The 22642-nt window shown below is 58.5% G+C and overlaps 11 protein-coding genes across 11 annotated transcripts; 7 read left to right on the top strand and 4 right to left on the bottom strand.

The window, feature by feature from the left end:
* Positions 1 to 618: 618 nt before the first annotated feature.
* PHYSODRAFT_315323 (hypothetical protein) lies at positions 619 to 2547 on the top strand (the record flags this gene model as incomplete). The annotated part of the gene is made up of 1 exon (XM_009529486.1): positions 619 to 2547. One exon carries the CDS (start codon positions 619 to 621, stop codon positions 2545 to 2547), a length of 1929 nt encoding a protein of 642 aa, XP_009527781.1.
* A 171-nt stretch (positions 2548 to 2718) lies between these two features.
* Positions 2719 to 4776, bottom strand: PHYSODRAFT_502334 (hypothetical protein; the record flags this gene model as incomplete). Its single annotated transcript, XM_009529485.1, has 2 exons — positions 2719 to 2925; positions 3322 to 4776. The coding sequence occupies 2 exons, from the start codon at positions 4774 to 4776 to the stop codon at positions 2719 to 2721; spliced, it is 1662 nt and encodes a 553-aa protein (XP_009527780.1).
* Positions 4777 to 6238: 1462 nt separating this feature from the next.
* Positions 6239 to 7792, top strand: PHYSODRAFT_501978 (hypothetical protein; the record flags this gene model as incomplete). Its single annotated transcript, XM_009529484.1, has 2 exons — positions 6239 to 6718; positions 6764 to 7792. The coding sequence occupies 2 exons, from the start codon at positions 6239 to 6241 to the stop codon at positions 7790 to 7792; spliced, it is 1509 nt and encodes a 502-aa protein (XP_009527779.1).
* Positions 7793 to 8068: 276 nt separating this feature from the next.
* Positions 8069 to 9000, top strand: PHYSODRAFT_559382 (hypothetical protein; the record flags this gene model as incomplete). The annotated part of the gene is made up of 3 exons (XM_009529483.1): positions 8069 to 8096; positions 8245 to 8327; positions 8423 to 9000. The coding sequence occupies 3 exons, from the start codon at positions 8069 to 8071 to the stop codon at positions 8942 to 8944; spliced, it is 633 nt and encodes a 210-aa protein (XP_009527778.1). The 3' UTR covers positions 8945 to 9000.
* An 81-nt stretch (positions 9001 to 9081) lies between these two features.
* PHYSODRAFT_255593 (hypothetical protein) lies at positions 9082 to 10010 on the bottom strand (the record flags this gene model as incomplete). Its single annotated transcript, XM_009529482.1, has 2 exons — positions 9082 to 9103; positions 9154 to 10010. The coding sequence occupies 2 exons, from the start codon at positions 10008 to 10010 to the stop codon at positions 9082 to 9084; spliced, it is 879 nt and encodes a 292-aa protein (XP_009527777.1).
* A 178-nt stretch (positions 10011 to 10188) lies between these two features.
* Positions 10189 to 10821, top strand: PHYSODRAFT_255541 (hypothetical protein; the record flags this gene model as incomplete). Its single annotated transcript, XM_009529481.1, has 1 exon — positions 10189 to 10821. The coding sequence occupies one exon, from the start codon at positions 10189 to 10191 to the stop codon at positions 10819 to 10821; it is 633 nt and encodes a 210-aa protein (XP_009527776.1).
* A 761-nt stretch (positions 10822 to 11582) lies between these two features.
* PHYSODRAFT_500968 (hypothetical protein) lies at positions 11583 to 13304 on the top strand (the record flags this gene model as incomplete). Its single annotated transcript, XM_009529480.1, has 1 exon — positions 11583 to 13304. One exon carries the CDS (start codon positions 11583 to 11585, stop codon positions 13302 to 13304), a length of 1722 nt encoding a protein of 573 aa, XP_009527775.1.
* A 158-nt stretch (positions 13305 to 13462) lies between these two features.
* PHYSODRAFT_500268 (hypothetical protein) lies at positions 13463 to 14702 on the top strand (the record flags this gene model as incomplete). The annotated part of the gene is made up of 3 exons (XM_009529479.1): positions 13463 to 13879; positions 14099 to 14464; positions 14556 to 14702. 3 exons carry the CDS (start codon positions 13463 to 13465, stop codon positions 14700 to 14702), a joined length of 930 nt encoding a protein of 309 aa, XP_009527774.1.
* A 62-nt stretch (positions 14703 to 14764) lies between these two features.
* PHYSODRAFT_351370 (hypothetical protein) lies at positions 14765 to 15150 on the bottom strand (the record flags this gene model as incomplete). Its single annotated transcript, XM_009529478.1, has 3 exons — positions 14765 to 14916; positions 15009 to 15051; positions 15124 to 15150. The coding sequence occupies 3 exons, from the start codon at positions 15148 to 15150 to the stop codon at positions 14804 to 14806; spliced, it is 183 nt and encodes a 60-aa protein (XP_009527773.1). The 3' UTR covers positions 14765 to 14803.
* An 832-nt stretch (positions 15151 to 15982) lies between these two features.
* PHYSODRAFT_446579 (hypothetical protein) lies at positions 15983 to 16606 on the top strand (the record flags this gene model as incomplete). The annotated part of the gene is made up of 1 exon (XM_009529477.1): positions 15983 to 16606. A coding segment is annotated over one exon (624 nt), but the record flags the coding sequence as incomplete, so codon positions are not given.
* A 3941-nt stretch (positions 16607 to 20547) lies between these two features.
* PHYSODRAFT_315314 (hypothetical protein) lies at positions 20548 to 22571 on the bottom strand (the record flags this gene model as incomplete). Its single annotated transcript, XM_009529476.1, has 3 exons — positions 20548 to 22207; positions 22284 to 22461; positions 22541 to 22571. The coding sequence occupies 3 exons, from the start codon at positions 22569 to 22571 to the stop codon at positions 20548 to 20550; spliced, it is 1869 nt and encodes a 622-aa protein (XP_009527771.1).
* Between the last annotated feature and the right edge of the window lie 71 nt (positions 22572 to 22642).

The following is a 22642-nucleotide window of genomic DNA, read 5'->3' as shown; positions in this document are numbered from 1 at the left end:
AAGAACATGCGTTATCTCGTGGAACGCGAGTACAAGATCGACGTTGCAACGCACGCCGTCCTCACCAAGCTCCTGGTCAACAGGCAGGAATCAAGGGACAGAGGTGACTGCAACGACACGAGCTCACTTGAGCTGCTCGCGCATATTGTGCGAGTCTACCTGCGCTTTTTCGACTACGAGCACGACCACGCCCAGTCGAACGCCAATTTGCATGAGCGATGTCGAGCGGTAGGAATCTGCGCCGCCTTACACGCCTTGGATCTCCCGGACGACGAGCACCGATCACCCGCAGCTGTCGAATCTCCACCGCCATTCATGACTGCCAACCAGTACGACGAAAACGCATTCGAGACTCCCAAAGACTCGAAGCTGAAGATGAAAATGCAGCTCGCTCGTGCGTATTCTCGCACCAGCAGTGTAGAGTCAACTCCAACTCAACGCGAGACACTACGCAGCTTGGCTCGAGCACTGCTCCGTCATGCGCCTTGCCACTGCTACACGAGCTAATTCAGCTGTGCGCATGAAGAGTCACGCGTTGCAATAGTGCAGCCTGCGCCTCTCTAAGCAGTCACTCACTAATTCGATCGCGTCGAGATCCAAGCGACTGCCAGTTCATTCATGTCCGGACGTCCTGGAACGAGCTCTGGCCAACGCCCCGGCACCGGAGCCGGCGGTGGCCCCAATGGAGCTGCACCCGTGGGAGGTCTCCCATCGGGTCGACCTGGCACGGGGCAGAGTCTCAACCCGATCACGGGAGTTCGTCCTGGAACGGGCCAGCGTGGAATGCTTAGCTCTGCTTCGGGCGGGCGGCCGCTGACTGGGAGACTGGGAACGGGTCAACAAGCGCCCGCTACTCCAGGCCAGACGGCGGGCTTCGGCATTAGCCTCAACACGGAGGTGAACGTCTCCGATCGCCCCGTGACTCAGCAGGGCATGATGGGCATGCGCATTGGCACTGGAAGTGCCGGACCTGGGCGACAGGTGCAGGACGCGTCCTACTTCAAAGGCAAACTGCACAGCAAGACGGCGGAGATCACGAGCGAGATCGAGAAGCTGCAGCGCGAGATCGAGCAGGACGCCAAAGACAAGGCGCAGTGCGCGCAGCTCGAGCGCAAGTACGAGACCATGGCGCTCGAGGTGCGCGACCTGGAGGGCCAGCTCGCGGACTACAACCTGGCCATGGACAAGATGCGCAGCGCCACGGATCCCGCGGAGATCCGCCAGGTGCAGGAGCAACTGCACCAACGCAACGCCAAAGAGGCCGAAGACGTCGACCGCGTCTTCCTCATGAACAAGGAGCAGGAGAAGAGCGTGCGCAACATGGAGGCCGAGATGACGGAGATCCACGGCAAGCACCAGGACAAGATCAACCAGTTGGCGCCGCAAAAGCTGCAGCGCTACAAGGAGCTGCTGGAGGAGCACCATCAGACGGAGGTGGAGATCGAGGCGCGGTCCCAGGAGCTGGAGCTCGTCATGCACGCCATCCACCAGAAAGAAGCCGAGCTGAGCTCCGACCGCTATCGAGACGAGTACGAGGCGCTCGAGCGTCAGGTGCGTCGTCTTCAGAAGGAGCGCGACGCGGCCGAGGAGGACGCCAAGACGGCGCAGATGGACCCGAACGAGGCGCGCGCCGTGCTTTTGGCCAAAGTCAAAGAGGACAAGAGCAAGATGGAGGCGCTCGAAGGCGTGCTCCAGTCCACAGCGGCCGAGAAGGCGGAGCTCACCAAAGCTCTCGCTGACCTTCAGAGCGATCTGGACGAGCGCGCGAGCGGCAGTGACCCGGCGCACAAGTACGAGGCGCTCTTCGCCAAAGACAAGGAGATGACGGCCTTCCTCGAGCAGTTCCCGGCCAAGAAGGAGGCGGAGATGCAGGCCCAACGCACAGCCCAAGTGGTGATCGTTCAGCTACTGGAGCACATTTCAGCAGGCATGGCCAAGGAGGACAAACTGCCGGGCACCAACGCCGCCAATCTCGAGGAGATGCGACGCGACTTGAGCTTCAAGGAGCGACAGCTCGAGTCGTCCGTCACCACCAAGCAGCGGCTGACCATGGAACTGCAGAAGCGTCAGGCGGAGCTGGACAAGGTCAACACGCTGGACGCCAAGATCGCGCTGGAGCTCAGCAGTCTGCTGCAGAAGATGGACACCATGACGGCCGACATGGCCGAGTTCGATAAGCTGGACCAGCTGCAGGAGATCCACGCGCAGACCAAGCAGCACCTGCTCCGCCTCAAGAAGCAGTACATCGGCCGTCGCGACGCCATGCGTCAACAGGTCACAGCTCTCACCACGCAGCTCGAGAACTTGGTGCAGGAGACTGCCTCGCAGGAGACAGCCAAGAACTTGGACGCACTGGAGCAGAAGCTGCGGCACCACGAGCAGAACATCTTCCACTTGAAGGAGTACATCGACTCCAAGTCTCGGGAGGTCGACTACGAGCACCTCAAGCAGGACTGCTTCCGCACACTACAGGACCTCAACACGCTCCACGTCGCGCAGCAACAGCGTCAGCAGCAGCTCAACCTCGGCATTGCAGGTGGTCTGTAACCACGAAAACATTCCCAACCAACCCGTCTTCACATCGTCAGGAAGTGGGAGTATTTTAGCTTATACACTTGCTAGGCTCTTGGGCGCAGGTTCTGAGGCTTGAACATGAGTCACTTGTCTTACGCAGTATCTTGATATGTGCTGGTCTTGCCTTGTATTGCTTCATTCCTTCTAGTTCTGGGCGAGTTGCTGGTACTTTGTCTGCTGGAAAGCGAGACTGTGGTGGCGGCTGTAGCCGAAGTACACAACCACAGCGAGGAGCAGCCACAGCAGAATGAGCAGCACGCTCATTCCGTCCATTTGGGCGAACAAGAACCAGTTGAAGAAAATGGCCACACACGGGGCAAACGGCACGAATGGGGCTCGGAATGTAGACGTCTCGACGTCGGCATCGTCTTCGTCGAGGCTGGTACTGGAGGCTTCAGCCTTCTCCTCGTCGCTGTCACTGCTCACTACGGTTCCTCCATTCGACGACGGCCGCCCTTTCTCCAAAGAATTCGAGTCGGAGAGCTTCGCAGCCTCGTCGTCTTCACTCTCAAGGCCATTTTCATCGTCGTCCCGATCTAAAGAGCGGTTTCTGTGATGGCAGCTCCTTTGAGCCTCGTCAGACGATTTCTCTTGGTTCTTGGAAGACAGTACGATCTCTACGGGTCCTCCCTGCGCTTGGGCCTTCACCTTCGCCGCAGCAATAGCCGAGGCGATTGTCTGCTTCTTCTCAGCATCGCTCAGCGCGAACATCAGAGCGATCGCCACCACTGTGAAGAGCGCAGCGACGAAAGGCCCCACTGTCCGCATGTAGCTGTCGAAAAGCGAGATGTCTGTCGTCGCGGAGAGCGGGACGCTGGCGACTACCTCCTTTTGCCAGTGGAACGCTGCAAGAAAAGATGAAATCAAGTACCCAGCGATCATCGCACCCTGCGACCTCTTCACAGTGGCGTCTTCTGCTTCGCCTTCCTCCACGTTGGTACTATTCGAGGCACGAACAAAGAGCAGCGAGCTGTTGGTGAGGTTGAACGCCACTAGAATACCGAGCGAGATGAAGTTCCACAGCACGTGGAACGGCACAAACACTGCGAGTGCAGTGACCCCAATGCCACACAGCAGCGTGCCGCGGAACAGGTTGCCCTTGGCGTCCACCTCCGCGAACGTGGCCGGCAGCAACCCGTCCTTGGCCATCGCGTACTGCACGCGCGGCTGCGCCATAAAGCCAATGAACGACGTGATCGGCATGGTCAGCACCTCCCCGGACGCCACGAAGGACGCCGCCCAGTCCATCCCGATACTGGTGAAGGCGTTGCCGTAAGACTCCTCCGCGTCAATGTCCGTGTACTTCTGCATGCCCACGAGGGCGAACGTGGCCAAGATGCTCAACGTCGCGGCTCCGAGGATCGTCCCCACCACTGCACGGGGGATGTTTCTCGCCGGGTCCTTGGCCTCCCCAGCCAAGCAGCACACCTCGTCGTACCCAATGTACCCGTAGAAGCTGGCGCTGGCCCCCAGTAGCACGCCGGGCCAGCCGAAGGCCACCGTCTCCTTGCCGTTCACTTCCACGACGCTCTGGTCGGGCACGAAGGGGGAGATTCGACCGGCGTCGAAGTTGGCCAGCCCCACCACAATAATGAAGGCCACGACCGTGATCTTGGTCATGGTCACGACGTTCACCACGAGCTTGCCCGCCTGCATGCCGCAGAGCACGATGGCCGTGCTGCCGGCCATGAGCAGCCCCGCGTACAGGTCCACGACCGAGTCCTTGGGCTTCATCCACTCGGGGCCCTGCACGCCCAGCTGCGACTCCATCCACTGCGTGAGCTTGTCGCTCCAGCTGCGCGCGCCGCCCGCGCTGGACACGCCGTACTCGAGCGTGAGCAGGAAGCCCGCGACCAGCGCCGGCAGCTCGCCCAGCGCGTGGTACGCGTACGCGTACGTGCTGCCGGCGCTGGGGATGAGGCAGGCCAGCTCCATGAAGCTCAGGCCGCTCAGCAGGCAGCCGGCGCCCGCCAGCAGCCACGACAGCGTGGCCGCGGGCCCCGCGTAGCTGCTGGCGATGAGCCCCGCGGTGGCGAAGACGCCCGAGCCCACGGTGCCCCCGATGCCGATCATCACGAGGTCGAACAGCCCCAGCGTGCGCACCATCTCGGGCGCGTCGTCTCCTCCATGCTGCAGCGAGTGCGACGACGACGTCTCCAGGTGCAGCGGCTTCCGCCAGAAGGCCAGGCGCAGCGCCTGCATGGTGCTCCGCTGCGAAGTGACGTGTACAGGCGTTTTTGGGAGGTTGGACTGGTGAAAACTGGGCAATTTTAGCCTTTTTTAGGGCGCTTCGGACTCGTATGGGTAAGTTGGAGTGGTAGATGTCGATCCAAGCTGCTTCCTCCAAGCACCAACAGCAGATAATGACGGACGGGTTGCGCTCAAAGTTGCTGGTCCATAACCGTAAAGCAATCGAGCGGCTCGACTTCAGTCAGTCGAGTCGCGACTCGCGACTCGCGAAGGTGTTGGTGGGTGGAAACAATTCATAATTCCTGCTGGCAAGCATGCGGGAATCTCGAGTGCTGTCGAAGGCTGGCCCAGAGCAAGTCTTGAAGAAGAAGAATCTCCCCTTTGTAGTGTCTGCTTCAGCATCAGCGACAACTCCTGCGAAGACGACGACAACACAAGCACTAGCGGCCCGAAGTGCAGCACTGACGAAGGCAGGAAGGGGGTTGGCTGAAGTGGGAAAAGGCCTAGCTGAAACCGGGGAAGTGCTCGATAAAGCGGTGAGAGAGTTGACCAAAGTGGAGTTTGAGCTGGCTGGAGTCGATAGAGGGCTAGCTTTAGCGGATATACGATTGGCCGAGGTGGAAAGACGGATAGCCAGGTTGCAGAATATGGCGTGACGACCTCGACTACATGTGCGGATAAGCAAGGAACTACAATACTTGCTCGCAGTCGTAAGTGCATTAAGTTATAAATGAAAACCCTGCGGAAGATAAAACGTTACCAGCTTCTCCTTCCATGAAGGTTGCTCCGCTGGAGAGCAGTTAGTTACGCGGCGACCAGCTTGACAACCCAGCATATAGAGCAACCAGTCCACGAATCGCGCATGGCGCATCGATCAGTCGAACTTCTGCCTGCCCCACCGACATGATTTCTGCCGCCTTGGCCCTTCAGACCTTCACCAACTCCCTTGAGTTGTCGCCCGACCACAACACTGCGAGGCAACGTAGCGATTCCCGTCCATATATCCTGCATATTACTCCAGCGCCAACATAACTACGCTCAACAGCTGGATCTACAGGAAGCGTGCAAGCATACAAGGGCAGCTTGGCCCTGCGCCATTCGGTGGTAAGCGAAGCGAGCCAAAAGATCTAATGTACACTTGAAGTGTTCTATAGTGGAACGCCGTGTTCTCAGGCGCGCACGTTTCTGCGTCGTTGATTTTCCGCCAATAAGCACACTCAACCCAACGCACTTGGCTCCAGTATGCCTCGCGCTCTTCGCCTTCTTGTCAGGGTCCCATACAAAAACAAGAAGCCGGCGGAAGAGAAGCCCCGAGCTCCGCTCCAGTCGCCGCCAGCCGTCGCCGTCCGCCCCGCAGCGCCCAGAGCGCGATCCGCCCGCAGCAGCCCGCACGCCCATCGCATCCGCCGCCCCGAGCAGCGTCTGGCGCGCGATTCAACCAGCAGAAACGAGCGAAACCCCATCCACCACCAACATGGCCGCCCCGCCCCCAGCGTCGGACGTCGTCGCCGTGGCGCCCCCCGCGGACGCGCGCGACCTCCTGCGCAGCTACGAGCGCTCGCTCACCGAGTCGGCCCTTTCCCCGCGCTCAGCCGCCGCGCGCAGCCCGAGAGCCGTTGCGAGCGGCGTCGCCGCGTTGTCTGTCGGCACGTCGGGCGCCTCGAGCGTCGCCGCGAGGCACGCGTCGCCCCGCGCAGTCTACCACTCGCCACACGCATTCGCGGACGCCCCGCCCGTGGATCTTGCCATGTTCTCGCCGCGTCGGCGCGCCCAGAGGCAGTCGCAGAACGCGCTGGATGTCGCCAGTGTGCGCGTTCGTCTAGGCGACGAGGAAGAGGGAAAAGTAGAGGAGGAGGAAGGAGACGGAGAGGTGGACACACTGCGCCCCGACGACAGGAAACCGGACGCGCTGGACGAGGAGGGATTCGCCGCCTCGGGCCGTGGCCAGATCCAAGTGCACGCGGAGAAGATGCCGCCCTCCAAGGAACTGGAGGACAAGGGCGCCGACGTCCCGGACGACAGCGAAGGCTGCCTTATCTGCATGGACGAGTTCTCGGCAAGACGCAAAGCCTACCCGCTGCCTTGCACGGGCCAGTGCACGGGCGCATACGTGCACTACCGATGCATCATGGCCTGGCTGGGCCAGTCGGGGAGCTGCCCGTTGTGTCGCGGGGCCTGTGACCCGCTTGTGCTCCAACCCATGCAGAAGCTGGAGCTGCAGGATATGACCAAGATGGCTCTCCAGCCCGTGCCCCTGGACGCGGGCATCATTCGATGCTACGTCAAGCAGGTCTATCGCGGCATGTTCAAGCAGTACGGGTACGAGCTGTACCTGCAGGGTCAGATCGGCACGCAGGAGGAGGACAAGTTCCTCCTGGCCGCAAGACGCCAAGTGCGCTCGAACATGACGGCCAACTACACAATCTGTACAGACAAAGAGTGCACGGACGCAAAGCGCATCGGACGCATGGGCTCCAACTTCCTTGGCACGTGCTTTACGCTCTACGATAACGGCCGGGATCCGCAGAAGCTGGCCAAGATTCAGGACGCCGTGAGTTCCGACGACGTGGTGGTGCAGAACGTGCTTCAGATCCGAGAGGAGCTGGGCTGCGTAACGTATGAACCCAACCGCACGAGTGTGGGGCCGCGGAAGATGCGCGTGGTGATCCCCGATGTGGACGAAGAGGGCGGCTCCTCCAAGATCGTGCGGCCCATGAGCCGCCAAGACCGACTCGTCACGCGCCTGTCGACGGGCGACATGAAGGACTTGATGCGCTTCTCGAACCGCGAGCCCGTGTTCCGCGAGGACCTGGGCGCCTACTGCCTGGACTTCGGTGGTCGCGTGTCCATGGCGTCGGTGAAGAACTTCCAGTTGATCAGCAGCGAGGACCCGTCCATGGGCAACATCCTGCAGTTCGGGCGCGTAGCCGACGACATGTTCACGATGGACTTCCAGTGGCCGCTGTCTCCGTTCCAAGCGTTCGCCATTTGCCTCAGCAGCTGCGACACCAAGCTCGCATGCGTCTAACCCGTTTCGAAGCCTTCCCCTCTGTATGTAGTGCATGTGAGAGGGGGACGACGGACTCGTGCCAAGCCACGCCCCCTCGACAAGCAAGGACAGCACACAAGAAGCAAGGTGGACATCGGACGACAACGCGAGGTGGACGCCGCATTAACCGTTATATATAATAAAACTCGCCGTTAGAATTTACAATTAAAGAACATTTGTGGTCTTGCTCTTCAACTGTTACCCAAAAACTGGCATACATTTTTTAAGACACATTTCCACGGTGGTCAGGTGAACATGACGCTTGTGTTCCTCGGCAACTCCGGTACGTCGTCCCCAGCTTAGAAGCATCCGTTAGCGATGATATACACAGCCACGCATGCGTGGCTGTGTTCTCTTATTGCCTCAACAACTTTGGTCGTTTGACGATATCTGTGGGCTGAGAAATTGCGATTTTCGTGTTGGTGTTCCAGCTCTGCGGCGAGTGTCCAAGTCTGTGGCTGACGTGAAGGCTCCGGCCGTCCGTAGGCTGCTGGAGTCGATGGAGCAGGAAGTGGTAAGTATCGACACTATGCAAATACAATGATATAGGTTGTACAGTACACTGCCCAGATCTGGAGCTAACAAGTGAGAATTGTATTGAAATTGCAGCGCCTGGAGGCGGGCGTGGGCATCGCGGCGCCGCAGCTCGCCCACAACCTGCGCATGTTCCTGATGATCAAGAACATGCCGGAGAACGAGGACGACCTGGACAAACTGGACTACCAGGAGGTGCTGAATCCGGAGATCGTGGCCATGTCGGACTCGACCAAGCGCGACTTCGAAGGCTGCTTGAGCGTGCCCGGCTACCAGGGCATCGTCAAGCGCGCTCAGGAGATCCGAGTGCAGTACGAGGACGCTGAAGGCCGCAAGATCCAGGAGACGCTGGTGGACTTCCCCGCCCGTGTCTTCCAGCACGAGCTCGACCACCTCAACGGTGTCATGTACCTGGACCGCATGGACCCCGGCAGTCTCATTCACAACGAGGAGTTCGAGGCTATGGAGTGGGTGGACATCCAGAAGCTGCTGCTGCAGGGCCCGCCGAAGATCCCGCCGCTCATGGTCCCCATGTCCACACAGACCTCTAGCGGTCGCCAAGCCAAGGGCAAAGGCAAGCACAAGAACAAGTTCTAGAGAGCGGCGGTGTCTAGTGCATGTCCCGGATCAATTTGATAAAAAGGTGTTACACGAAGTACTTGTCCTGTGGCGCGCCCGAGCTCGGACTTCCTGACCTCGCTCCCGCTTTTCTCTTGTGGAGCTGCAACGCTCGACTAAGAGGCGAAATGAAGTTCGCTGGTAGTAATGTGAGCGCCGCCACAAACACCACGAACAAGGTCGCGTACCGCAGCTTCATTGTGAACGGCGTCTTGTAGAATGTGTAGCCGTTGATCATGTTCTCGATGCACTCCATCCTCATCGTAATGGGCGTCATGAAGTTGGCTCCGTACTCGGCTCTTGCCAAGTAACTCGCATTGCGTGGCACCGTCACTGGGACATTCAGGAAGAACGCCGGCTCCTCGTGCAGCGGCAGCACCTGGTCGTAGAGCAGCCACTTGCCTCGGATAGTGCGGTCGTCATTCACCAGCCACTTCACCCCAGTCTCTTTATCCACCTCCTCGCGGTAGAACCAAATGTCGGCGTGGGAGCCCTTGGTCTCCTCGTCCAGGTAGATCTGCACCAGCTCCCGCTCCGTGTGGTACACCACGTACACGGGTCTCTGCAGCTCCAGGTAGGCCTCTCGTCGCACGACTTCCGAGAAATTGCTGACGCTGCCAAACTGGCGCATGAAGTCCGTCTTGACCACGCCAATGTCCGAGTCCGTGTCGCCCGCGGGGATGCGGCGCTGGCCGCGCATGACGAACAGCAAGTTGCCGAACGCCGCCCAGTACGGCACGTGCTGCCGCGCACACAACTCGTACACGAACCGCGCCAGGTTCTCGATCTCGTAGCGGAACACGGAGCTGTTGGGGCAGCCGCGCGCGTGGTAGACCTCCAGCGACACGCCCAGCACGCCCAGCATCGCGCTCAGTACCAGCAGCGCCCACAGCAGGTACAGCCGCTTGGCGCTGCGCCGCGAGACGTCGCCGAAGCGCACGCGCCAGCGAGGGTGCACCAGCGCCCCAAGGGCCGCCACGGGCAGCGCCAGCGCCAGCAGGAACCAGTTGCCGTCGGCGATGAAGGAGGGCAGCAGCACCGTCATGACGTGGGAAGAGCTCAAAAGAGCAGGGCTCAATTTGAGCTCTTAGACGATATAACGCGTTATTTAACCTCAAATCTGTTGTGATGGTGCGTTTTAGCTTGGATTTTGTATGTTTACTGGTGCGGTCATTTCGTTACAGTTGGACGGGTTTAATAAGTTGGACAAGCATTAGGCAAAAATGAATGGGACGCAGGAGGCGCCGGCGGGAGCGCCGCTGGCCGCGCACTTCGAGGCCAAGCGGCGCATCATGGCCACGGTGAAGCAGATGGAGGAGCGCGGCGAGAAACTGGAGGAGGCCACGCCCGAGGAGATCCTGGAGGCGGCCAGCAAGGCGGCCGAGACCGTGTTCAAGTTCGACTTCAGCATCTCCGAGACCGCCGAGGCCGACGCTGAGGGCGAGGGCAGCGCCAAGAAGCGCAACCGCAACCGCAAGCGCCGCAAGAAGCGACGGGCCAAGAAGGCGGGCGAGCAGGCTGACGACGGCGAGGCAGCAGAGAAGAGCGAGGACGCCGCGAGCGGGCGACCAACCGACGCAGCGGCAAAGCCAGCGCAGGGCAAACAGCAGCAGCAGAAGCAGCAGAAGAAGCAGGAGGCGACGACGGCCTCCAAGGGTCCGGCCGCCAAGTCGGCGTCGTCGTTTCTGAAACTCCGCAAGGCCACGGGCACGGAGAGCGAGGTGGCCAAGATGCACCTGCGCTATGGTCAAGGCCGGCGGAACCTGGCGGCCACTCGGCAGCGCGAGCTGCGGAAGAAGACCGCGGACGACAGTGCTGCTGCTGCCAGTGGCGACTTCAAGTTTAACTTCTCATAGAGAGAATTTAGGGTAGAGACCTCGCTCGCTGCTTGCCAAGCAGTGGGCGGTGTTGCTTCAAGGAATAGACCACCAGAGTGCAAGATGTTCGTCTGCGCATCTGCTGCTTGGAGCCCATGGCGCGCGTCCGGCTCAAACGAGAGAAACCGCTGCCACAGTTGCTGCTGTTGCTACATGTAGCAGTGCGCAACCACAGAGAGCACAGCACATGTATGATGGCAACCATACGAGCAAACACAAACAAAGTCATCAGTGCAGCTGTAGGCGGAGACGAATCTGAGCTCGTCGAGCGCAGCAAGTGGTTGGTTGACCTGACGGCCGCTTCAACCAAGGGCCGCCGCCCGTCTCTGCGCGCATGCAAACGCCTAGTGCGCCCAACGTGTCGCTCGTTCTCGAGGGAAAGCCGCGCGCCACGCTAACGCTGCAGCGCAGTCTCGAATTCGCCGCCAAGTAGGCAGTGCAGACCCTGTGACCGAGCGAGCGAAACCTCCCAAACCCCCTCCACCGCTCACAGACGCCCCCCAGTGGCGTGACGCAGGCAGCAGGCGACAGGTGGTAAACCCCACCCCACCACACACTGAGCCGGGCTATTCTTAGCGTCCAGACGTAGGTCCGCCCTCCCACACATGTCACGCACAAACGCTGGCGGATATTCACGGCTCCTCCTCAAACCATTGACGTCTTATCGCTCTGCTCATTACTTCAGTCAGTGGCGTTCTCGATCCAGCAAGAGCAGCAGCAGAAGAAGAAGAACTGAAGCCATGGGGTGCCGCCAGTCCAAGGCCGACGCCGTCGTGGGCTCCACCGCCGCCGCCCCCACGGCGCGCGAGGCGCGCGGCAGCCTGCGCGACGACCTGACGTCCGACCTGATCCAGCACAAGTACGTGGACGACATCACCGAGTTCTTCGACTTCAGCGCCACCATCGGCACGGGCCACTTCGGCTGCGTCAAGCACGCCGTGAGCAAGAAGTCGGGCAAGGAGTGGGCCGTCAAGGTCGTGGCGCTCAGCAACGAGGTGGACCGCGACGCGCTGCGCAACGAGGTCAACATCCTCAAGCGGCTGCACCACCCGCAGATCGTGCGCGTCATCGGCTCGTACGAGGACAAGGAGCACATGTACATGATCATGCAGCTCTGCAAGGGCAAGGAGCTGTACGACCACCTGTACCAGGAGCACCGCAAGTTCTCCGAGAACGACGTGCGCCGCATCATCCGCGCGCTGCTACGCGCGGTGGCCTTCCTGCACTCCAACTTTATCACGCACCGAGACCTCAAGCTCGAGAACCTGCTGCTCGAGAACGCCGAAAAGCCCGGATCACTGCGTCTGTGCGACTTTGGGCTCAGCACGCGCTTCAAGCGCGGAGAGAAGCTGGTCAAGCCGCTGGGCACGATCGACTACGTGGCTCCTGAAGTGCTGGACGGGGACTACAATGAGAAGTGCGACCTCTGGAGCGTCGGCGTCATCTGCTTCGAGCTCCTCTCGGGGGTGTCGCCGTTCCATGGCGCGACGATGGACGAGACAATGGGCAACATCTACGACGGAGTGCTCCTCTTCGAGAACGACGTGTGGTCCAAGTTCTCCCCCAGCTCCATAAACTTCATCAAGTCGCTTGTGAAGGAAAACGTGGACCAGCGACTGTCGGCGGAGCAAGCGCTGGATCACAAGTGGCTCACTGAAGGTAATATGACCAGCGCGGATGGATCCAGCGCTGCGCGGCTTCAGACGGACAAGCGCATCCTGCTGACGAACATGTTGAGTTTCAGTCAGTGCCGTAAGATGAAGCAGACGGCGCTCCTGTCGGTGGCTCTCGGGATCTCAGAGGACCACATCCAGCAGGAGATGGCAGCTGAAGTCTTCCACTCGATGGACCGCACGAAGAAGGGCTCGCTGTCGCACGACGAGTTCTGCAGCGCTCTGGTGGAGTGCGGCGTCTCGAATGCGGACGCTGGCGAGCTCTTCAAGCGTATCAACCAGTCCAAAAGTGGCCACATTAACTTCTTGGAGTTCATGGCTGCCGTCATGGATCAGCGCGACATTGGCCAGAACACTATCAAGGAGGCGTTCGGCATCCTGGACGGCGAGAAGCAGGGCCGCCTATCGATTGTGGGGCTCCAAGATGTGTTCAAGCACTCGATGGTGGCCGAGGAGGTGAAGGAGATGATTGCGTCCGTCGACAGCAAGGGCGACGGGTTCGTGGACTTTGAGGCGTTCAAGGGCCTCTTTGCTGTGCCTGGGTCCCCACTGCCCCAAGTTATCGAGGAAGACACGTCGTCGGACAGTGCTGGCCAAGCTGACAGCCCGGAGAAACCCATTCCTACCTTTTGCAGAACGACCACCGAAAGCACAGTGGACAGCACGGCAGATCGATCGACTCCGGGTTCCACCCCAAGCTCGGCCAGTAACGGGAAATTAGAGGAGCCGGAAGCCATCAAGGCCAAACTCGTCAGCGAAAACGACGTCAGTGCAGACTTGAGCAGGTAGTAGGAAGCTGCAGTGTGAAAAATATTTTATTTGGGGGCTGAAACGTTTGTACATCCGAGTTGAATCGAGTTGAATCCGGTGTAAAAATGTTTTTTATGCTCACTATTGTCATTTTCATTCGCACAAATTCCATTTTGGCGGGTTCCTCTTCGACAATCATGAGCGACTTCGACGACGAAGACTTCTCTCTGGGCGAGGACGACTCGGAGGACGACTTCGCGCCGGAAGACGCCGAGGCTGAAGAAGAAGAAGAAGAAGAAGAGGGTGAAGAGGACGACTTTGCCGAGGAGTCCGACGCGTCGGACCTGGAGGAGCTGGCGCCCAAGCCCAAGAAGGCGCGCGTGTCGCCCAAGAAGCCTGCGCCCAAGCGCACGCCGTCTCCTGCCAAGAGCTCCAAGCCCAGCGCAGCCCCAGCCAAGAAGGCGGCAACGCCCAAGACTGCAGCTGCTATTAAATCCACTAAGGCCAAGGCCCCAGCTGCTGCCAATGCCTCGAAGAAGTCCCCGGCGGCTCCCAAGCCCAAGCCCATGAAGGCCGACGAGGCGGAGGCGGCCGTGCTCGACTATATGCGCAAGGTCGAATTGCAATTATTATTATTATTATGTAGTGGGGGCGCAGGTGCTGACGTGTTTATCGTTTATTGCAGACGAATCGGCCCTACAGTCTGCTCAATGTGTTCGAGAACATGCACCGAGTCATTGCCAAGCCGTCGCTGACCAAGTTGCTGGACAATCTCGTGGCCAAGTACGAAGCTGCGTTAGTGTTGTTTGTGTTGAGTTGAGTGAGTGAGTGAGACTGATTTTGGGATGTATTGCAGGGAGGAGCTGGTGGGCAAGACGTACGGCAAGGCCAAGATCTACTACATGAACCAGAACAACCTGCCGGTGCCGTCGGAAGAGGAGCGTCTCGCTCTGGAGGAGCAGATTAAGGCGGTGACTGCGGACTGCGCTGCCTCCGAGCAGGAGCTGAAGAGCGCCGAGGCAACACTTGCCGGTATCACGTCGCAGATTTCAGATGCGGACTTGGATGCGGCGTTGAAGCAGCTCGATGAGGAAGCAGGGGAGCTGGAGAAGAAAGTGGAGACGCTGGACCAGCCAGGCCGAGCACCTGTGTCGCCTGGTAGGAAGGACGCGTTGAAGCGCAAGTTCACCAAGTATCGGGTACGTGTTTGGCGACTCTTCTCTCTCTTTGGACAGCTCGAGGAACTTACGGCGTTCGTGTGTGTGTGTGTGTGCACGTGTGTTCTGGTAGACGGCATGGGTGGCACGCAAGCGCATTGCGATGGACGGAGTAAACCAAATCGCGGACGGAATGGAGAAGAAGCCCAAGGCCGTGATTGACCTGGTCGGCGTCGAGACGGACGAGGAGGCAGGGATTAAGCAGCTGCCGACTATATGACGCAGCTTGGGTTTTTGTTCGTGTTTCACTATACAGCGCTGCAGCACCACATATCAACGACGCTCGCACTGGTTGGGCGTTAACTCTCTTGAGCTGTCTGCTTATCCCCGGAGTCGCGCCCTGCGCTCAGCGATCTCGCGCTCGCGACGGTCCTTCAGGCACTGCTTGTAGCGGTCGAAGAAGGTCTGACACGCGTTCTTGTTGTCTTCGTTGTCTGGAGGGGGGGGGGAGTGAAATATCCGCAATGTGTTGCATTAGTGGCGACGTGGAGCGCAGCTTTTGGGACGAGGACACGGTCTCACTTACTGATGAGGCAGTTGAGCGACTCGCGCTGCAGCTTGGCGCACTCCTGCAGCAGCAGCAGCACAGTAACCCGTGTCAATACATTGGGGAAGTGATGCAGTTATGCGCGTGCACGAACAGCGTTGTCAAACTTGGTGGGAGGCATGTCGAAGTCGAGTGTTGATGGCCGCTGCTTTTACGTCTTTAGTGACAGGTCACAAATCTGCATTCCTGAAGTTGAAACTTCAGATTCAAGGGAATGTATCCCGTGATGGCAAGTTGCGATGAATGAGGTGAATGAGATGTTTCTCGTTGGGAAGTTTCAATGTGGATAATTGATGAAGGTTGTGGGTGAGGTGGTTGCGACCAGCGAATCAACGAATCCAGCTGAAGCCTCGCCGTTGGCATACCGGAATGTTGCTGGCTCCCGAGGGGTTTCGCTCACTTTCCATTCTCAATCTCGTGGAAAGTCTGATGCTGCTTCGTCTTGCAGACACGGACAGCATGACTCGCCATCAAAATTCCAATGAAACTTGCTGCTTGCCACCGGCTAATCTTGGGTCAGCAGTGTGATTGCTATGACATCGCAGGAAACGGCCAAATACTGAGACCGAGTTCCCAAAATCAAGTGTGAAGACGCCCACGGTGGTGGAAACTTCTCGTAGAACACCGAGAACTGCGAAGCAATACAACGGGATGCTGCGGAGGCTGTTGCACCCACGAGCTCTAGTGATCTCAACGGTCCTCGTCACCAAGTTCTCCTCCTTCCTCCTCAATCCTCATTCCTCAACTCGCGCTATCGACTACAAGTCTACAGCCCCCAGCTACCCCCAGCTACCCCCAGCTACCTAACGATGAAGTTCTCGTCCATCCTCGCTTTCGCTGCTGCCATCGACGCTGGCGTCCTCTTGTCAGCCGCGCAAACTCTTGTCATCACGACTGATGATGAGTGCGCCTTTTGTGCAGTGGGCACGTACTGCACCCCGTCAGAGCCCACTTGCCACGGCCCACCGTTCCAAGGCTGGTGCCTCAGCGAGATCACGAGCGAGTACGTGAGCAGTTGTGAAGAAGGATACGAATGCTTCGACAACAGGTGCGAGTGCGTCATCGACGACACGCCCACGGTCACCACCGCTCCAACCATGGCGCCCACCACCGCTCCAACCATGGCGCCCACCACCGCTCCAACTATGGCCCCCACCACCGCGCCAACTACTGCGCCAACTACTGCGCCAAGTACTCGACCCCCAACTGCAGTTGGCTCCACCTCCTATGGCATGTACACGGGATGCCCCAGCGGAACGTACTGGGAGATCGGCACTACCGCGTGCCGCGGCCCCAGCTACAATGGAGAATGCTACAACCCGGCCACTGCCAAGTACCAGAACGGCTGCGCTCCGGGCTTCTCGTGCATCAACAACAAGTGCTCGACGATCCCGCCGGCGACGTTCTCCCCCTCCGTGTGCTACTTGAAGTGCACCGAGTCGGACCAGTACTGCGAGAACGGAACCAACTTCTGCCGCGGCCCCATGTACGAGGGCGAGTGCTTCAACGTCGCCACCGGACGCTTCCAGAACGGCTGCGGCGCTGGATACGAGTGCGCTAACAACCTGTGCGTCAAGGCCTACTAAACATCGTAAAAGAAGTCGAGTCAGTACGAAAGCTGCGGCGTTGAAAGCGTTGATTCAACCCCGCACTTACCAAGTCAATCAATACACATTCTTCATCATTCTGCATTGTTTTCGTCGTTCAAAAGAATGATTTGGTTGGCCGGCCTTACCTTCCTTTCAAAACTCGCCAAAGCCTTGGCGAACTTTGACCATTATTCCATAGACGAAGCTGTATGTGGGATACTTGAAGCTTTCAAACCTGGAATTCATGAAGATCATCAAACCAATGCTGCATGCAGCTCGAGCTGAGTGTATTGAGTTGTCATCGCGATCAAGCCATGAAAAGCACCATGCCCTTTGAGAAGAGGCTACGTGTGACGGAGTGCCGCCGATCTTGGAATGTTTCTCATGCCTTCGTATGACTCGAAGTAGCTGGTGTTTGTCGTGATAGTCGTGGTGGCCACACCATGCAACGAAGCTCTATTCAATACCTAATTTATGCTCATACGGTAGGTTTTCAGTGGTCTGGTATTTGAGACGGCTAAGCAGAAGCAACCACGACAGCTCGAACGCGTTTGTCCGCCTTCGAATTTGATTGGGTTAAGCTCCACTCCACGCTTCAAGACACACGCATAGCTGGCGGGCACCAAAGCAAGCGCCAGCACGCCTAGTGTGTATCGAAGCGAGCGCTGCCATGTTGAATTGCTTCCAATGTTGCGTATGCGTGCGATGCCTGCCGATTTGTTGACGCATTGTGAGCAGCTTGAAGCACCGTGTCAACGCCGCCGGCTTCGGTGATTGCCTTGCGGTAAGCCAAGGAACTCACTGCCAGTATTCTCAACACCGTCAGCGCATTGGTTTCTCCTCCTCTACATCCACCCCTCAGCCCTTGGTGATACCCCCCCGTTCTCCACAACCAGTTCTCGGTTCACTGGGTTGTTTAGTACCAACGCCTCACCGCATTGTCTTGAAATCTGTCGATCAATTTGACGAGCAGTGGGATACATCCGTACTCCGAGATTGCCTTTTGGTTGGCCGCGTTGTTCATAGCAAGCGCTCGCAAGGTCTGCAGAGAATTTGGGTGATATTTATGAGCTGTTACTTTAGCTGCTAAAGTTTAGCACTATTCGGCTGTTGCCCACCTACAGCCCCTGTTCACCTGTCACGAGCCCTGTTCTGCTGTTGCTTTCTGTTTAACCTGCTACTTTCTCCATGGATTTCTCCTGAGATGTGTGGACTGTGGATTACACTCCCCAGACCCCAGCAATAAATCTTACTCCGAGTTGTGGGGGCAGGCCCATTCGCAGGAATGCTCGGCAATGGTTGGAAATTCCGGGCGGCCCTAATTTGCGCGTACAGTAGGGTTTTCTTCGGCTACGTGCCCTTGCAATCGCTCACTACCTTCTGCTGCATGAATTTACTTAAGTACAGCGCTATTGTTTTACTTCTGTATCCTACGGATCCTCAATAGCAAAGAGCAGTCCATTTGCAAGTTACTAGCTATGGGAGTAGCCGACGTACATTTGACTGAAGTGCTTTGGATGAAGTGGTTCTAAGAGCTGGCTGACGTCGTCTTCGCTAACGCTTGCGATCTTCCCTTTTTGGCCTTGCTCACGCAAATCCCACAAGCAGCTGAACTTTTGGGCGTCTGCCGCGAATCGAAGCTGGTCGATTAGAATCTTGAGGCCATCGTCGGCAGCCTACGCGTTCCAAGAGAAAACGACACGGAAGAATTCTTGTGTTTTTGTTGGGGCGCGGGGACGGTTGCAGTAGGGAGATTGGCTCTTTTGCCTTCCACTAGCACCGATCGAGCGTGGTCACTTGGTGGTTTGGCTTCATCCTTCGTCTTTTCACGTTGAAAGAAGGCCACGAGACCAGCCACACCTGAAGGTTTCTCCACACTTGGCTCCAAAGAAGTCTTCGGAATAGGAGGTAAATCCTTGGGTTGCCAATCCAAGTGTTTGCTGCTCGCTGATCTGCGTTTCGGGGATATCCGCTGGTTACGCCTGCCACCGTTCACTGTAGCGAGCTTCTCAGACGGAGTCGGGGGCTTGGCGGTAATGACAGCAGACGACGGGCGAACGACCGTACGCTTTGGGCCATCAACCGTGCGTATTGTTGGGGTTCTGACCGGAAGTATTGGACTAACAACCAGGGGTGGCGGAGAAATGGCCGAGGGCGACTTGAAGCCGATCGGCGTAGACTCCGAGCTAGCAAGTTTAGGTTTGGAGCTGTCACTACTTTCACCTTGAGTGCCTTCGCCACTGCAGCTTGGAGCAGCATCGACATTAATCTCACAAGGCGTAGTAGGGGCTTCGGCCTTCGAGTCGCAGCTACCAATGCCTCCAGCTTGGCTGTAGCTTGTTGTGTCCGTAGCAACCTCGCTACTGTCTTCGAAACGCAAGCTCTCCTCGACCTTTGGAATCGCGTCGAAATCCCCAAGGCCTTGAAGTCGCTCGATCACGCTGCCGAGTGTGAGGCGCTAGGCAGGATCACTGGTCGTCATCGCAACCACCAACCCCCACTCCCTGTCGTTCAGTTCTTTTGGCCGTGGGGGGATGACTCCTCCATTGAGCTTTTCACGAACCGAAAGGGGGCTCCTCCGTCGCGGCCTCAATCATGCACATGGTCAGCGAGTACACATTAGATGCAAACGTTGGTTGTTGTCCAAGCCGCTCAGGCGCGTGCTAGCGCACGGTGACCGAGACTGAACTGCATGTGCTCGAAGCTTTGGACAGCGTCGAGTACGTCCTCATGGAGCTGAGCCCAAAGTCCGCCAGCTTGGCCATCCGATCTGCCCCCACCAGGATGTTGTTGAGCTTCAAGTCGCCATGCACGACGCCGTTCTTGTGGATGTAGTCGAGGCCGAGCGCCGAAGTCGCCACGCCTCTCGCTTGTTGCCCGGACAAGCCAGAAACGACCCGAGATCCCCGTTGACGGCATCCTCACAAACGACAAACGGAGGTAAGCTGACATGAGAAGCCCCGAACATCTTGATCACGTTCGGGTGGTTCAGTTGGTGCCAAATGTTGATCTCCTTCTCGATCCTCGCTTGCTCCCGAACGCCCACCACTTTGCCATCGATGAGGAATCGTTTAACCACCACTTTCGTGCCGGGTCCCCAAATTTCGTGAAGAACCGTTCCAAAGGACCAACAGGCGAACGGGTTGGGCTCCACTTCGATCTCGCAGACCGAGAAAAACCACGGCGGCTCAATAATGTTCGCAGCAGGTTTTTGCTTCGTGGTCCCTGCGATAACTGTTGTCATCATGGACAGCATGACTCTTCGCAGTGTCTTCCTGGCCGCTGCTCGATCTCGAACCGCAGCGTTAGCAGGGCTTCTCGCTGCGCCCATGGGTCCTGCAGGTCTCGTAGAACCATCGCGTTGTCCCGAACCATGGCAACCATGATCATCTTCGCCACACTGAGATCATCGTCGAACTGCTCTCTCCAGTCCTGCATGTTGGTCACCTGAACCGCGTCGGACAGCGCGGTGACATCCTCGTAGAGGCTGAGGTAATAGCATCGTGCCCCACGACACGAAAGACGAGCCCCTTGTTCCGACAGCGCTCCAGGTAGCGCAAGAACTGTGCGACGATAGCCACGAACGTGTCGAGTACGTGAGTTGGCGGGCGTTCGGTTGGGCTCTTGCCCTCCAGCTTCTCTAGCTCGTGGGAGATCTCCACGAGTCGACTATGGAGGCACTTGCACGCACCTTTCGTCTCCTTCATTGCGTCGCAGAACGAATCGATCGTACGTAGCACATACCCGACTGGGCCGGCTCCTGAGATGATCAAGGAGGAGATGGAGGGCATCACTGGGGGCTGTTAACAGCTAGGATAGCAACGGTGGTGAACTTGCGGGATGACGAATTGAAGAATGCGAGCCACCGTGGTTATATTCATGGCCCAACCTTATACTACCTAAGCTCTTGCTTAAACTTCTTGGTCCTTTCACACCTCTTTCACGCTCGGCAGGTCCTTCTTGTCGACGATGCGCGCGAATGGGAAGGGCCCCACGAACTCGTACTGGTTCTGCTTGCGTGTCGACTTCTCCACGTCGCTGTAGTCCAGGCCGGGGAACTGCGCCTTGTTGGCCGCGAACGACTGCGCGTGCCACTCGATGTCGAAGTCGTTGACGTAGAAGTTGCCGAACTGCGTCTTGTAGCGCTGCTGCACCTCGTACGGGTAGAAGTAGAAGCCGCACACGTCCGGGTCGTTCTCGCGCACCTCCTCCGGCACGGGCGACAGCACGTACGCGATCTTCTGCGCCAGCATCGGCGGCAGACACAGCTCCGTCGAGTTGCGCGTCATGGCGTCGTACTCGAACAGACACATACGCAGCATGCGGTCCCCCCACTGCGTCGTGTTGCGCACGAAGTACGTGTAGTCGTCGCTCACGACGCAGAAGCTCGGGTCCGTGCAGCGCAAGTGCAGCGGCTGCAGGTTCACTCTCGCGTAGAGCTGCGTCTCCTCCGACAGACACGACTCCACGCCGCCTCCGATGGTGCTGGATCGCCGAATGGGCAACGGGATGTTCATGCCGGGGTCGCCATTGCCGTGGCGCCTCGCGTCGATCACCTCGGCCGTGTTGCCGCACTGGTACCAGTTCTCGGGGTCGTAGCTGTTGGGGCACATGCTGGCCTCCTCCCACTCGGTGATCTCCTGCAGCCAGTACTTGAGACTGTGGCTGCCTCGCGCGTGCGTGGGGCCGAGCGCGGGGTGGATGCCGTCGAACCACGAGTTCTTGAGGATGAAGCCGCCAGTGAAGCCCTGCTTGGTGCGGAACAGGTCGTTGTAGCCCACGAGCGTCATCACGTGCCCTCCTTCGACGTTCATCACGTGGCTGGTGATGAACTCGCCGTTCATGTTGTAATTCTCTCCTCCGTTGATGGGGACGCAGCACGTGGTCAACGCCAACTCCGGAGGGCACAACGTACACAACGTCGACGCTGGATCGCATCGCTCTTGGCCAGCAACTTCACCGATGCACGGGTAGTAGTGGGTAGTGTAGGGCGTCGCAGTCGTCAATGACATGGCTTGGCGGTGCTTCACCAGCGCGCGCTTGATCGACATCTCATCCATGAGTGTATCCATCCGCTTGAGCTTGAGACTCAGTGGGTTGGTCTTGCGCTTCTCGGGCGTCAGGCCGGCGCACACAGTGTCGTTGCCATCGTCAGGGTAGTACGGGCAGATCGAGTGCGGGTAGATGTTGTCCTTCAGGCCGTTCATGAGGTACATGAGCAGCGTCGAATCCCCTCCCTCCGTCGTGTTCTTCCAGATGCCGTTGTCCGGGATCAAGCACGCCACTTGCTGCGGGGAGCCCGGAGGCCCCGCGCACAGTCGCAGCACCTCCGCGCCGTACGCTTGCTCTGAGATGGCCATGTACTCGTCCTCCTTCAGCCACCCGTGGGCGATTCCCTGCTGGCGATAGCTGTTCTCCAGCACGCCGACAGTAGCGAAGTCCCAGCACGTGCCGCGCTCGTCCTGCGTCTTCAGTGGAGTGACAAAGTCGACCGCAAACTTGGTCGGGAACTTCTTGGCCTTCTTGAACTTCTTCTTCTTGCTGTCCCAGGTCATGTCGTCCACCACGACGGCCGAGTGCATGGAGTCCCTACGAACAATTAAAACATCATCAGCTTCATATCCACAAGAGATCCGCGCTTATGAAAACATCTAAGGGCCCTCACAGCATCCTCGCGATCATTTCTTGCTGGGCTGCCAACGACTTGTGCATCGTGACTGCGTAGCTCATACCAGCCAACCCCACAACTGCAGCGAGCGCTATCGCCCCCCACGAGCTGCGGGAGCGCGAGCGACTGCTACCGACCGGGTGGTCGATGAAGGCATCCTGCTCGCGCGCAAAGTCTGCAGTCACAGCATCAAAAGGCAGTGGTTAAATACCGCTCCGCTCCATGTCTAGCTAGCACCACACACACGCACGCACCCACGGTCTCCGTTCCGTAGCCTCTCACCATGTTCCGCCGTTGCGCTGGACTCGTTCGGATCTTTTCGTCTACGGGGAGGAGGAATCAGGAATGATCTGCGA

The sequence above is a fragment of the Phytophthora sojae genome, assembly GCF_000149755.1.
Source record: "Phytophthora sojae unplaced genomic scaffold PHYSOscaffold_4, whole genome shotgun sequence".
NCBI classification, from domain to species: domain Eukaryota; phylum Oomycota; class Peronosporomycetes; order Peronosporales; family Peronosporaceae; genus Phytophthora; species Phytophthora sojae.
The sequence above is the reverse complement of the archived record's forward strand: the minus strand, read 5'-3'. Positions and strand labels throughout refer to the sequence as shown.